The sequence below is a fragment of the Salmo trutta genome, chromosome 12 (assembly GCF_901001165.1).
Source record: "Salmo trutta chromosome 12, fSalTru1.1, whole genome shotgun sequence".
Lineage (NCBI taxonomy): Eukaryota > Metazoa > Chordata > Actinopteri > Salmoniformes > Salmonidae > Salmo > Salmo trutta.
In genome coordinates, this window is record NC_042968.1 from 47,521,569 (window position 1) to 47,534,164 (window position 12,596).

Sequence of the window (12,596 nt, forward strand, 5' to 3'; positions counted from 1 at the left end):
GAAGAAAAAAAAACACTTCACTATATCAAAACAGATTTAATGTTATGCTGATAGAATTAACTGCATAATATTTATGCAAATCACACAGTTCCATACAGATTATGAATATTACATAAAACCCCAAATATTCAATTTTACAAAACACATTTAGATTATGGCTGGGTGATTTACATTCAGTGACAGGGATGTTGGTAACTGAATGTAAATCACCCAGCCATAGTGACAGGGAGCTGTCATCTTTCAGACGTGTTAGCTGACAGCTTGATGAAACTATCCAGACAGTCACTGGCCTCTTGGTAATTAGAGGGAAATACACAATCACATCCTGAAGACCAAGGTTTCCCCCAAACCTCTCAGTGGACCACCAAATGTTTCACATAGCTGTACCTCCCAGCCCTCTGGTGGTCCTTGAGGAGAGGGGAAGGACTACTGTGTATAATTGATAGTCCAGTTTGTGAAGACTCCTTTATGTGAGCGTGTCCTCAGACCTGATGAACTCTCCAATGTCTGCCTGGTGGAACACAACGATGGACATGGGGTCCACTCTTCTGCACTCCTGGGTCGACTTGGCTGCCACTCCAAAACCCTGCAGAAAGATGAGAGGGGGACACGTTCAGTTGAGTCAAACCTGCACGTCACAATTCTCTAGGAGTTACCATGGTTACTGATGACTTAGATATTAGCTTGTATGAAGGAGCAACCAACTGAGATGCGGGTCGATTTACCCTCCAGATTAAGTCTAGTCCTGGACCAAAAATCATCTTCAAATGGAGATTCTCCATTAGTCTAACTAGTTAACCTCTGGTAAAGATGCCCTGTGGATTGGTTAATGACTGAAGGGAGGGCTGCGTGTTGATTGGATAAGGACTGAAGGGAGGGCTGCGTGTTGATTGGATAATGACTGAAGGGAGGGCTGTGTGTTGATTGGATAATGACTGAAGGGAGGGCTGCGTGTTGATTGGATAATGACTGAAGGGAGGGCTGCGTGTTGATTGGATAATGACTGAAGGGAGGGCTGCGTGTTGATTGGATAATGAATGTACAGGATGTGAAGAGGGAGGACCAACTCACCAGCGGTACATCTGCCATGGAATACACCACCACGCCCTGGTATTGGTTAGTGTTCTCTGTGATCCTCCCCAGACCAGACTTCAACACATGGTTCCCATAGAGGAAGGACTGCTCCTGCCCGGGCTTAACCCACACCTTGAACTGAACACACAGAGAGGAGTTTAGCTGGCTTAACCCACACCTTGAACTGAACACACAGAGAGGAGTTTAGCTGGCTTAACCCACACCTTGAACTGAACACACAGAGAGGAGTTCAGCTGGCTTAACCCACACCTTGAACTGAACACACAGAGAGGAGTTCAGCTGGCTTAACCCACACCTTGAACTGAACACACAGAGAGGAGTTCAGCTGGCTTAACCCACACCTTGAACTGAACACACAGAGAGGGGTTCAGCAGGCTTAACCCACAGAGAGGAGTTCAGCTGGCTTAACCCACACCTTGAGCTGAACACACACCTTGAACTGAACACACAGAGAGTTCAGCTGGCTTAACCCACACCTTGAACTGAACACAGAGCGGGTTCAGTTACTCAGACAATAGCTCAGTTATTACACTACTACCAATGTCTTAACTGGGATCCTGGAGGTTGAGAGAGATATTGATGTAAAAAAATGTTTAAAGCTTACGCAAATATGATTATCGAACTAAACCTCTAGTCTCACCTGGCTGTCGTCAGAGTCATTTTGGGGGCAGCAGGTGGCCTACTGGTTAGAGCTTTGTGCCAGTAACCGAAAGGTTGCTGGATCGAATCCCCAAGCTTACAAGGTTAAAAAAATCTGTCGTTCTGCCCCTGAGCCAGGCAACCCACTGTTCCCCAGTAGGCCGTCATTGAAAATAACAATTTGTTCTTAACTGACTTGCCGAGTTAAATTGTTAAAACATTAACAATATATCTATACTTCTAACATGGCCTCCAATTCCTGCTTCCTTGTTTACCTTCTAACATGGCTGTGGTTATCATTATACATAGTGAGAGGTCAGAGGGCCTCCACTTCCTGCTTCCTTGTTTACCTTGGCATACGGTGCCAGGAAGTCCAGTGCTGTGATATGCAGGCGGAACTTGATGGTCTTCGTGAACTTTCCAAAGCAGGTGCCCACCGACACCAACTTACCACGGGCGATGTTGGTGGCCAACTTCAGAATTCTCTCACTGATACACACAACAACAACAAAAAAGTAGAAATAAGACAATATCTTAACTACCCAAAGAGATGATCATGTAGTAACCTGCTTTATAATATCCATAGGTCATATTTAACAATAACAGCAGCTCTGTAGCGTTGTTTACCTGATGTAATATACACGGTCATTGTGAAGTCTGAAGCAATATGTCCCATCGGGTCTATCTACCAGGAGTTTGATGTTCTCACCAATGCTGTGGACAGACAAGAGGAAGGTCTCACACATTGTTATTGTAGATTCAGAGAGTTTCAGACCATTTTAAATCACTTGCTATCTACACAGATAACGTATTAGCCATCTTGCTGAGGAGCAGAACTAGTGCAGGTTAAAGACTGTCATCATGAGCATAACACCAAAGGGACTGGGTATGGACTGGTGTTTACCAACCCTGTGCACTAACTAACTAACTAACCAGCCATTTCACATCGGTTACATATGGACTGATGTTTACCAACCCTGTGCACTAACTAACTAACCAGCCATTTCACATCGGTTACATATGGACTGATGTTTACCAACCCTGTGCACTAACTAACTAACTAACCAGCCATTTCACATCGGTTACATATGGACTGATGTTTACCAACCCTGTGCACTAACTAACTAACCAGCCATTTCACATCGGTTACATATGGACTGGTGTTTACCAACCCTGTGCACTAACTAACTAACTAACTAGCCATTTCACATCGGTTACATATGGACTGGTGTTTACCAACCCTGTGCACTAACTAACTAGCCATTTCACATCGGTTACATATGGACTGGTGTTTACCAACCCTGTTAACTAACTAACTAACCAGCAGGCAGAACGACACGAGTTGGTTGATGAAGCATGGAGCTGGTCTGAACAGCCGTGGCGGTTTCAGAAATAACTTCCGCCTTGTCTTTCAGGATCACACCTCAATACTCACTATTTAGACAGTTTCTCAAACATCGTTTTTGTCTCGTCGTCTGTTAAAGGTCTCATCTTGGTAAAGGATTCAGCTAATTTCCTTAAAATATGGTGCCCGGTGGAAGTAGCTGGATAAACGCTACAGCGTGGAGATAGTGAGCGGAAGTTCATGTGCCGGAAAACGGAAGTGGATGTAATAGTGACGTCAAAATCATGCGCCTGTTGATGTTGCGCTCTTGCGTTTACGAGCGACTAGATTTTGTATTTTGTTTTAGCTAAATTGCGAAAGAAATTGCCATTTAAAAGACATTAGACGCGTACATTGTATTTGAACGAGCTGTTTTCCTCCCGTTTAAAGGCTGAAACCGGATTCGGTCAGAATAAAAGCTTTCCAACATGACCGCTGTGGACGTGGAAGATGAGAGTATTCTGGCTTCCATATTTAAAGACAGTTTTCCAGACAACTGGAGAGACAACCCGGACTTCGCAGCCTACCTGTCAGAGCTCAGTTCGTTTGGCGTGGAGAAATTAAACCGTGAACCGGAGCGCTTGGCGGAGGAGAGGGCGCAGATACTGCAGCAGACCCGGGAGCTCGCCTTCTCCAACTACAAGACGTTCATCCGCACCGCGGACTGCACCGAGGACATTTACCGAGACTTCGGCCGTGTGGAAAGCAGCGTTTCCAAACTCCTCGACAAGTTGCCCAGTTTCGGTGAAAAATGCAGGTTAGTGGTGAAGTTAAGACAGTTATTCTGTCGTTTTGACATGTCATGTTATTACCGTGATAATGCCGTGAAACCGGTGTTGTCCCGATAATCTCCCCCCTTCTAATTTCCTTCATTTTGTGGCCAGAGTCAAATACTTAATATAGTACAAACTTCACGTCAGGATAGACAACCGAAATGAATCATTTCCTCTATTAAACATAGGAGGAGTTAAATGTTGGCAATGAACATTTCAGAACAACTACGGCTGAATTATTATCCTTACACTGTAAAAATACTAATGAATAAGACATGGGAGACATGACGCATTTTGGCAAAGAGATTAATTTATAGACTAATAGAAAATCAGTTGCGGGTTTAGATACGGGCGGCACCTTACCGGGGGCACCGGGTGCGGTTCGCCCGGGGCGTCATACAAGCCATAACACCACAAACACTTGAAACAAATAGCCAAACTGAAATCTGCTGAGACAAAATGTTTTCTACTACTGAAACCAGTGAAATGTAGACTAAACTGACAGAGTGAAAAGCAGAAATCTCAACCAGCAAGACGCAGCAATGAAGAACGAGAAGGGGGGAGATTTTCAGCACAACACCGGCAAACCGTACCAACATATCCTCCAAACACACCGGTTTCGAGGGAATTATCACTTCTATATAACGTGTTACCAACATATTCAAATCATATTTTCAGAAAACTGTATTTTGATGAATTTATTTATACTATTTCATCCTTCCACAATATATAGTCCCGACACATCTAGGGTTGTTACCCAGCTGGCTGGTCGTTCATTCTATCAGCTCGGCCAACTTGCGGTCGGAGCGGCCAACTTGCGGTCGGAGCGGCCAACTTGCGGTCGGAACGGCCAACTTGCGGTCGGAACGGCCAACTTGCGGCCAACTTGCGGTCGGAACGGCCAACTTGCAGCTGGAATAACAACAAAGTAGCTGCATTTGTTTAATCTGTTCTCCATAATAATGATCTAACGAGGTGTGATTCTACCTGGCATAGAACATGTGTTCACTCATCAGGACTCTGTTGTTCAGAGGAGCTAGACAACAACACAGTAACACCATCACTTCAAACTGGAGCTGGAAACACTGAAAACCAGCTGTACCAAATGTTGTTTAACCTGTTTTGTATTGATAGTTTATTTGTATAACGTTATATCCATAAAAATGATCCTGATTTCATTATTTCAACTGGCTGAGAGAAGCTGCCTGTCTGTCTCATCTCGTAAGGTCTGCGATTGCAAATGTCAGAGGAGAAGGACAAAGTTTATACAAATCTCCTCTGTTAAACTAAATGTTAGTGTAAAAGAAATGTGAGATAATATGTAGATGTTTTTTATAGCTCAAGTTTATAAATTGTCTGGCTGAGCTGATGACAGTGGATTGTGCAAACAGAGTAAATAGGCATTTTAACGTTATAGATTTAGCCAATGGTAATTTATGGAATAGACAGCTTGGAATGCGGGTTCATACATTGACTGGTACTTCCATCAATCAATAAACATCATTATTTTGCAATGGGATTATTTTTCTCTCAGTCATTTTGGCAACAGTTTTATTTATCTCATTTTGTTTTTTTTATTGACCAAAAACTGGCTATTGCCTGCTAACAGAAACCCTGCCAACTCTAGCCTGAGTGCCAGTCTGTTTGTGCTATCATGCCAACTCTAGCCTGAGTGTCAGTCTGTTTGTGTTATCATGCCAACTCTAGCCTGAGTGCCAGACTGTTTGTGTTATCATGCCAACTCTAGCCTGAGAACAAACAAACAGACTGGTACCGGGCTCATGTCTATATAGAACCAACAATAGATCTCGTTGAATGTTGCTGTTACATGACCTGTTATAATGCTGTTTATCATGACCTGTTATAATGCTGTTTATCATGACCTGTTATAATGCTGTTTATTATGACCTGTTATAATACTGTTTATCATGACCTGTTATAATACTGTTTATTATGACCTGTTGACATGACTCTGAACCTGTTGGGCTAATGTCTGTCCTCTCCTTTTAGGGGTTTTGTGAAGGAGGCGGAAGACATCGGGGCGAGCCGGCGGATGAACAGCCTGACTCTGAACCGCCACACAGAGATCCTGGAGATCTTAGAGATACCTCAGCTGATGGACACCTGCGTACGGAATGGCTACTACGAGGAGGCTCTGGAACTGGCAGCCTACGTCAAGAGACTGGAGAAGAAGCACTCGTCTCTACCTGTCATCCAGGTATTAATGCTCCAACTACCGCTTCCTGTTTACCGTAGGGTAGGAGTTACAGGTCGTACCGCTTCCTGTTTACCGCAGCTAGGAGCTACAGGTCGTACCGCTTCCTGTTTACCGCAGCTAGGAGTTACAGGTCGTACCGCTTCCTGTTTACCGTAGGGTAGGAGTTACAGGTCGTAGCGCTTCCTGTTTACCGTAGGGTAGGAGTTACAGGTCGTAGCGCTTCCTGTTTACCGTAGGGTAGGAGTTACAGGTCGTAGCGCTTCCTGTTTACCGTAGGGTAGGAGTTACAGGTCGTAGCGCTTCCTGTTTACCGCAGCTAGGAGTTACAGGTCGTACCGCTTCCTGTTTACCGCAGCTAGGAGTTACAGGTCGTACCGCTTCCTGTTTACCGCAGCTAGGAGTTACAGGTCGTACCGCTTCCTGTTTACCGCAGCTAGGAGTTATAGGTCGTAACGCTTCCTGTTTACTGCAGCTAGGAGTTATAGGTCGTACCGCTTCCTGTTTACCGCAGCTAGGAGTTACAGGTCGTACCGCTTCCTGTTTACCGCAGCTAGGAGTTACAGGTCGTACCGCTTCCTGTTTACCGCAGCTAGGAGTTACAGGTCGTACCGCTTCCTGTTTACCGCAGCTAGGAGTTACAGGTCGTACCGCTTCCTGTTTACCGCAGCTAGGAGTTACAGGTCGTACCGCTTCCTGTTTACCGTAGGGTAGGAGTTACAGGTCGTACCGCTTCCTGCTTACCGTAGGGTAGGAGTTACAGGTCGTACCGCTTCCTGCTTACCGTAGGGTAGGAGTTACAGGTCGTACCGCTTCCTGTTTACTGCAGCAAGGAGTTACAGGTCGTACCGCTTCCTGTTTACCGTAGGGTAGGAGTTACAGGTCGTACCGCTTCCTGTTTACTGCAGCTAGGAGTTACAGGTCGTACCGCTTCCTGTTTACCGTAGGGTAGGAGTTACAGGTCGTACCGCTTCCTGTTTACCGCAGCTAGGAGTTACAGGTCGTACCGCTTCCTGCTTACCGTAGGGTAGGAGTTACAGGTCGTACCACTTCCTGTTTACCGCAGCTAGGAGTTACAGGTCGTACCGCTTCCTGTTTACCGCAGCTAGGAGTTACAGGTCGTACCACTTCCTTATTAATATTGTCTAAACACAGTCTGACAAGCTATGTGGTAGATCTAGAAATACCTCTTGTCTTAATACTGTAATAAAGTGTGTTTCCCTGAGCTCTACTGTAACGGTATTAAAGTTGTCAACACAGACGGTTCAGAGTGATTCCCTGACCTCTACTGTAACGGTTTTAAAGTTGTCAACACAGACGGTTCAGAGTGATTCCCTGAGCTCTACTGTAACGGTATTAAAGTTGACGGTTCAGAGTGATTCCCTGACCTCTACTGTAACGGTATTAAAGTTGACGGCTCAGAGTGATTCCCGGACCTCTACTGTAACATGACCTGTGTGTCTTCTTGTTAAAGGAATTTTATATCTTGATGATAATAATCAATAATCAATTCGCCTTGACTAATGCCCAAGGTTTGTAAGACAATGGGTTAAATAATTAGGCAAGGACTCAGCTTTCTGCAAAAGGTTTCTGTAGCTTTATTCAGAGAACGTTCTGAGGTCAGGATAACAAAACAGTCATTATATAGTTCTTGCTTACTTACGCACATGCATTTACACACAAACTGTTGGTGACCTGCAACCCCCATTGACTTCACACACACTGTTTATCACTACCCAGCTCAGCCTGTTCCTTTCCCTCAAGGTTAGGAACCCTTTGAAGTTTTACTCCCTTTACCATCTGTCCCCTGCTCTCTACACTAATTGCATGCACACACATTTCTTTCCCTCTCCAGTGGTTCCTGGACTTTCTGGAACTAATCAGACCAATCGATCCCTACATTGATCCTTACATTGATTATTCATTAACCATGCTGTATGACTAATAATTCATCATGGTTTATTGATTCATATACCTTTATTAGATAATTCTCTTATCACTTCTTCAGGGAATCGTCCACGAGGTGCGTCAGTCAGCTCAGCTCATGCTGAACCAGCTGTTGCAGCAGCTACGTAGCAACTCCCAACTTCCTGTGTGCCTGCGTGTGATTGGCTACCTGCGCAGGATGGACGTGTTCACGGAGGCGGAGCTACGGGTCAAGTTCCTGCAGGCGCGGGGCAGCTGGCTCCGTTCCATCCTGTCCACGGTCCCCGATGATGACCCTTACTGCCACATCACCAAGACCATCGAGGCCTGTCGCGTGTGTAACCCGGCTTCAGTTATCTAGCAGTGGAATGGTTGAATGAAGGACCGAGGAAACAGGACTGATGCCCCCTTTTTATTCTCTGATATTTCCTTCCTCTGTTCCAGGTACATCTGTTTGACATCATCACCCAGTACAGAGCCATCTTCTCTGACGAGGACCCCCTGCTGTCTCCCGGTGACGCAACGCTTTATTTCATTTAAGGCTGAAATTATTTGATACGATTTTGTAATTTTTCATTTAATATTGAAGATTATAAACACAAGAATTATCTAAAGATATATTACAAATATACAGTACATATGTTCTGGAAAAGCCAGTCAGTACTGTGGGTACAATACAGTACAGGTCAATAGTCCAACTGAAATGTCAGGTCACTGTCTGGGCAGCCTTGTGATATACGGTAGTGTCTGGGCAGCCTTGTGATATACGGTAGTGTCTGGGCAGCCTTGTGATATACGGTAGTGTCTGGGCAGCCTTGTGATATACGGTAGTGTCTGTGTTGAAAAGGTGGTCGGGACCAGGTGGTGAACGAAGGGGCCATCTTCCACGGCTGGGTGGTGCAGCAGGTATCCGAGTTCCTGGAGACTCTGGACCGAGACCTCCAGAGGGGGGTGGGCGGCCGTCTGGATTCCCTGCTGGGACAGTGCATGTACTTCGGTCTGTCCTTCAGCCGCGTCGGGGCAGACTTCCGCGGCCAGCTGGCTCCGATGTTTCAGCGTGTGGCGGCCGATACCTTCCGTAAAGCTGTAGAGGAAGCCATAGAGAGGTTCCAGGAGGACATGAACCTGTATACTCTGATCTCTCTCCCCTCTATGCTGGGTGGGAGCTCCATGCCAGGGACCCTCCAGACCCCCAGTACCCAGCCAGGTACCCTCCAGCCCCCCATGGCTCTGCTGGATTTCCCCCCTCTGGCCTGCTTCCTCAACAACATCCTGACGGCCTTCAACGACCTCAGGCTCTGTTGTCCCCTCGGTCTGGCCCAGCAGGTGACCAAGTACCTGGAGGACGCCCTGGTAAAGGTAAAGAACGCCTGTCTGTCTCTGCTAATGCTACGCTACGTCTGCTGCTAAAGTTACGATATTGACATGTCTAGGCTGTCCCAGGTTCTCTCTAGACGCGGTAGACAGGACGGTCTCTCTAGACGCGGTAGATGGTTTAGTACAGCTGAAATATTATGTATTCATGGTTTATGGATGTACAGTATGTGTGTGATGAACACATCTGTTTCCTGCAAGCCACTGTCTCTGACCGTGGTAGAAGTTACCCTGATAGGATCATGTCCCCCTCCCTCAGACTCTCCCCCAGGTCCCCCCTCCCTCAGACTCTTCCCCAGGTCTCCCTCCCTCAGACTCTTCCCCAGGTCTCCCCCCCTCAGACTCTTTCCCCAGGTCTCCCCCCTCAGACTCTCCCCCAGGTCCCCCCTCCCCCCCTCTCCCAGGTCCCCCCTCCCCCCCTCTCCCTCCCTCAGACTCTCCCCCAGGTCTCCCCCCTCAGACTCTCCCCCAGGCCCCCCCTCCCTCGGACTCAAACAGACTCGTTAGGTTATATCTCATGATTTCATCTCTCTCCTCACCAGGCCCCCCCTCCCTCAGACTCTTCCCCCAGGTCCCGTCCCTCAGACTCAGACTATCGTTGAAATGTTAGGTTAGATCTCATGATTTCATGTCTCTCCTCACCAGGTCACCAAGTTGATCGTGGCGTTCCACCGGGCTGAAGAGACGGCCTTCAGCGACCGAGAGAAGGAGCTGTTTGTCCAATTCTGCTGTTCCTTCGCCGAGGACATGGTGCCTTTCCTCAACCGCTGTCTACATGTCCTGTTCCCCCCAGCACAGCTCTCTGTCATACTGGGTAAATACTCTGTCACGACTCGTCACTCTTCATTTCAACAGGTTATTGTACATCAGTTGGAATTTACATGATCTACCCACCAATGGTAAAAGACTAGAAGATGAACCGATTTTTCCCGAGAACATCCACAGTAACAACTTCCTATCATAATAATGTATGTGAAACATGTTTGTTTTTTTTCTCCTCCAGGTGTCCCTCCGTCTCAAATCCACAAGTACAGCAGTCTGGGTTGTATTGATGTGAGTGTAGTCCTGGATCCTCTGGGGTTTGTTCTTCCCAAGAGGGAGACGGTGACTCCGATGATAGAAGACCTCGGTGTTGAACTGGACGGTCTCACCACAGCTGATCCTCAACCGACACTTCCTGTTGACAACCTGGGACTTCCTGAACCAATAACAGGCCCGGAACCTATAGAGGATGATCCCATGGTCTCATCCACCATATCTACTGAGTTTGTGTCCGAGACAGGTCTGACTTCTGACCCTGAACTGGAAGCCATTTTGAATGACCCTAACCCTGTATTGGACGACCCAGAGAGACCAAGGGATGACAGCCACCGTGAAGTACAGGAAGACCCTGAGTTGGAGGCCATATTGAATCCCCCAAAGCCTGTTCTGACCAGCCCAGAACATAACCCAGAGCCTGAGGTAAACCCGGAAGTAGACAGTGAGCCATCAGAGCCTGAGGTAAACCCGGAAGTAGCAGAGAGTTAACCCTCAGGAATGTTGGCACGGTAGACTAACAATAACCTTGATTTAATGGTTTGAATCTCAGTTACTTTGCATTTTGACGAGTTAATTTAACAATTTACCCTTTTAGGAATGTTTCCAATGCTTTAGCTTTTATATCGTGCCATCTAATCTGGGTTTGACTGGTTGGAGAATGTGGTAACTGAACTATGTAATATTATTAAAATAGTTTATTTCTGCTGTAAGATGGATCGTCGTTATTAAAATATATCCCAAAACAGAAGTGTCTTGAACTGTGTTTTAATTAAGGGGCATCAAATGTGTCAGAGCAGGTTACATACACAAGCCTAGAAAGTGCAAATACCTCGAGGCTTTTACAAACTTGGTAGTTGCTATATAAAACATTATTTGAACATGGAATTCATTAAGTTTACCTTTTTAAAAAAAAATAATAATAATAATTGTAATTTTATAGAAAACATCAGTATTAAATCCAGCTATTTTCACAGTTCAGTTTCTGGAAGACGGCTTCCGATTCTTTAACATTTCTTTTTGCGGGCAGCGTTGGGGTTGGCCCGCCTCCGCCCACCTCCACCTGCTCCGTCTGTGATGTGCAGGTTGGCAGAGCGGCTGTAGATGTCGTGATCGGAGAAAGGTGAGCCGCCCCCGGCCAGGAAGTCTGGGTTAAAGACGTCCGTCTTTTGGCGGGCCTTACGGGACACGCGCTGCTGGGGGAAACGCTGGTCCTCCACCAGGTGGGGGTTGCTGGCGTGTTTACCCCCTTGTGGCAGGGGCAGGGAGTACTACGGGGAACAGAGAGCAAGATGAGTTTCCTACCACAGTATGATGTGGGGTCTGGTACCATCCACTTACCCTCTTTCCTTTGGGGTTGAGCACTTTAGGGTTCTTTGAGAAATGCATCTGAATACTTCCGTCCTCGCTGACGGTCACTGCTACCTTCTTCAGCGTTCTGTTGCCGCAGTGTTGACAGAAAACCTTAGTCATGTTGGTAGTGGTCCTACAACAAATAGAAAAGGTCAAACTATCCGTTTTAATTAAGCTTCTTAAAGATCAACGTTGAGTACAAGTTCCCCTAATATTTAAAAAAAAGTTGTCTAATTACAAAAAAAAAAAACTGGTCCTCGTGACATCAACGGGTGTTTTTTATTTACTACTAAAGAGGAGGTACTCACTTGAAACAGGCGTGGCATCGTAGCATGTAATTCCTGGCCTGTTTGATGAGCATCCCGTTCACAGAGAGGACGTGGAGCCCGATCTGAATCAGGACGTTCTGTTGAAACAAACACAGTTTACCTTCTGAATGTGAATCCTAAAAATGGGTCTCAACTGGACTTAATCTACTTTAAAAAATATCAACTATTACCACTCAGGGACAGTTTTACACACAAAAAAATAAATGCATGAAATGAAATGTATGCATCCACTACTGTAAGTCGCTCGGGATAAGAGCGTCTGATAAATGACTAAAATGTAAACAAAGATGAGTTTGCCGACCTATTCAAGTTCATTTTAACCCGAATCTTTAAATGTTAAGTCCCAAACGGCAACCCAATTCCCTATATAGTGTGCTACCTATGGGGCCCTGGTTAAAAGTAGTGCACTATCAAGGGAATAGGGGTCCGTTTGGGCCTCAAGTACCTGCATAGCGAAGTCGGTGGTGAGACAC

At 46.1% G+C, this 12,596-nt stretch overlaps 3 protein-coding genes across 3 annotated transcripts in view; 1 reads left to right on the plus strand and 2 right to left on the minus strand.

The window, feature by feature from the left end:
• Positions 1-16: 16 nt before the first annotated feature.
• Positions 17-3,336, minus strand: LOC115203683 (60S ribosome subunit biogenesis protein NIP7 homolog). Its single transcript, XM_029768608.1, has 5 exons — positions 3,170-3,336; positions 2,362-2,448; positions 2,085-2,223; positions 1,072-1,212; positions 17-586 (listed from the first exon to the last, which is right to left on the minus strand). Exons 1-5 carry the CDS (start codon positions 3,319-3,321, stop codon positions 467-469), a joined length of 639 nt encoding a protein of 212 aa, XP_029624468.1. The 5' UTR covers positions 3,322-3,336; the 3' UTR covers positions 17-466.
• Positions 3,337-3,379: 43 nt separating this feature from the next.
• cog8 (component of oligomeric golgi complex 8) lies at positions 3,380-11,189 on the plus strand. Its single transcript, XM_029768576.1, has 7 exons — positions 3,380-3,875; positions 5,902-6,109; positions 8,115-8,366; positions 8,477-8,546; positions 8,880-9,391; positions 10,052-10,220; positions 10,410-11,189. Exons 1-7 carry the CDS (start codon positions 3,547-3,549, stop codon positions 10,931-10,933), a joined length of 2,064 nt encoding a protein of 687 aa, XP_029624436.1. The 5' UTR covers positions 3,380-3,546; the 3' UTR covers positions 10,934-11,189.
• A 4-nt stretch (positions 11,190-11,193) lies between these two features.
• The window catches only part of LOC115203670 (RNA-binding protein NOB1), a 5,884-nt gene continuing 4,481 nt past the window's right edge, over positions 11,194-12,596 (minus strand). Inside the window, exons 6-9 of the mRNA XM_029768594.1 lie at positions 12,569-12,596; positions 12,103-12,200; positions 11,783-11,927; positions 11,194-11,712 (exon numbers count right to left, since the gene is read on the minus strand). The exon at positions 12,569-12,596 is cut by the window's right edge and continues 236 nt beyond it. Coding sequence (XP_029624454.1) covers positions 11,449-11,712; positions 11,783-11,927; positions 12,103-12,200; positions 12,569-12,596 — 535 coding nt within the window. The 3' untranslated portion in view covers positions 11,194-11,448. The remainder of the gene's footprint in view (positions 11,713-11,782; positions 11,928-12,102; positions 12,201-12,568) is intronic.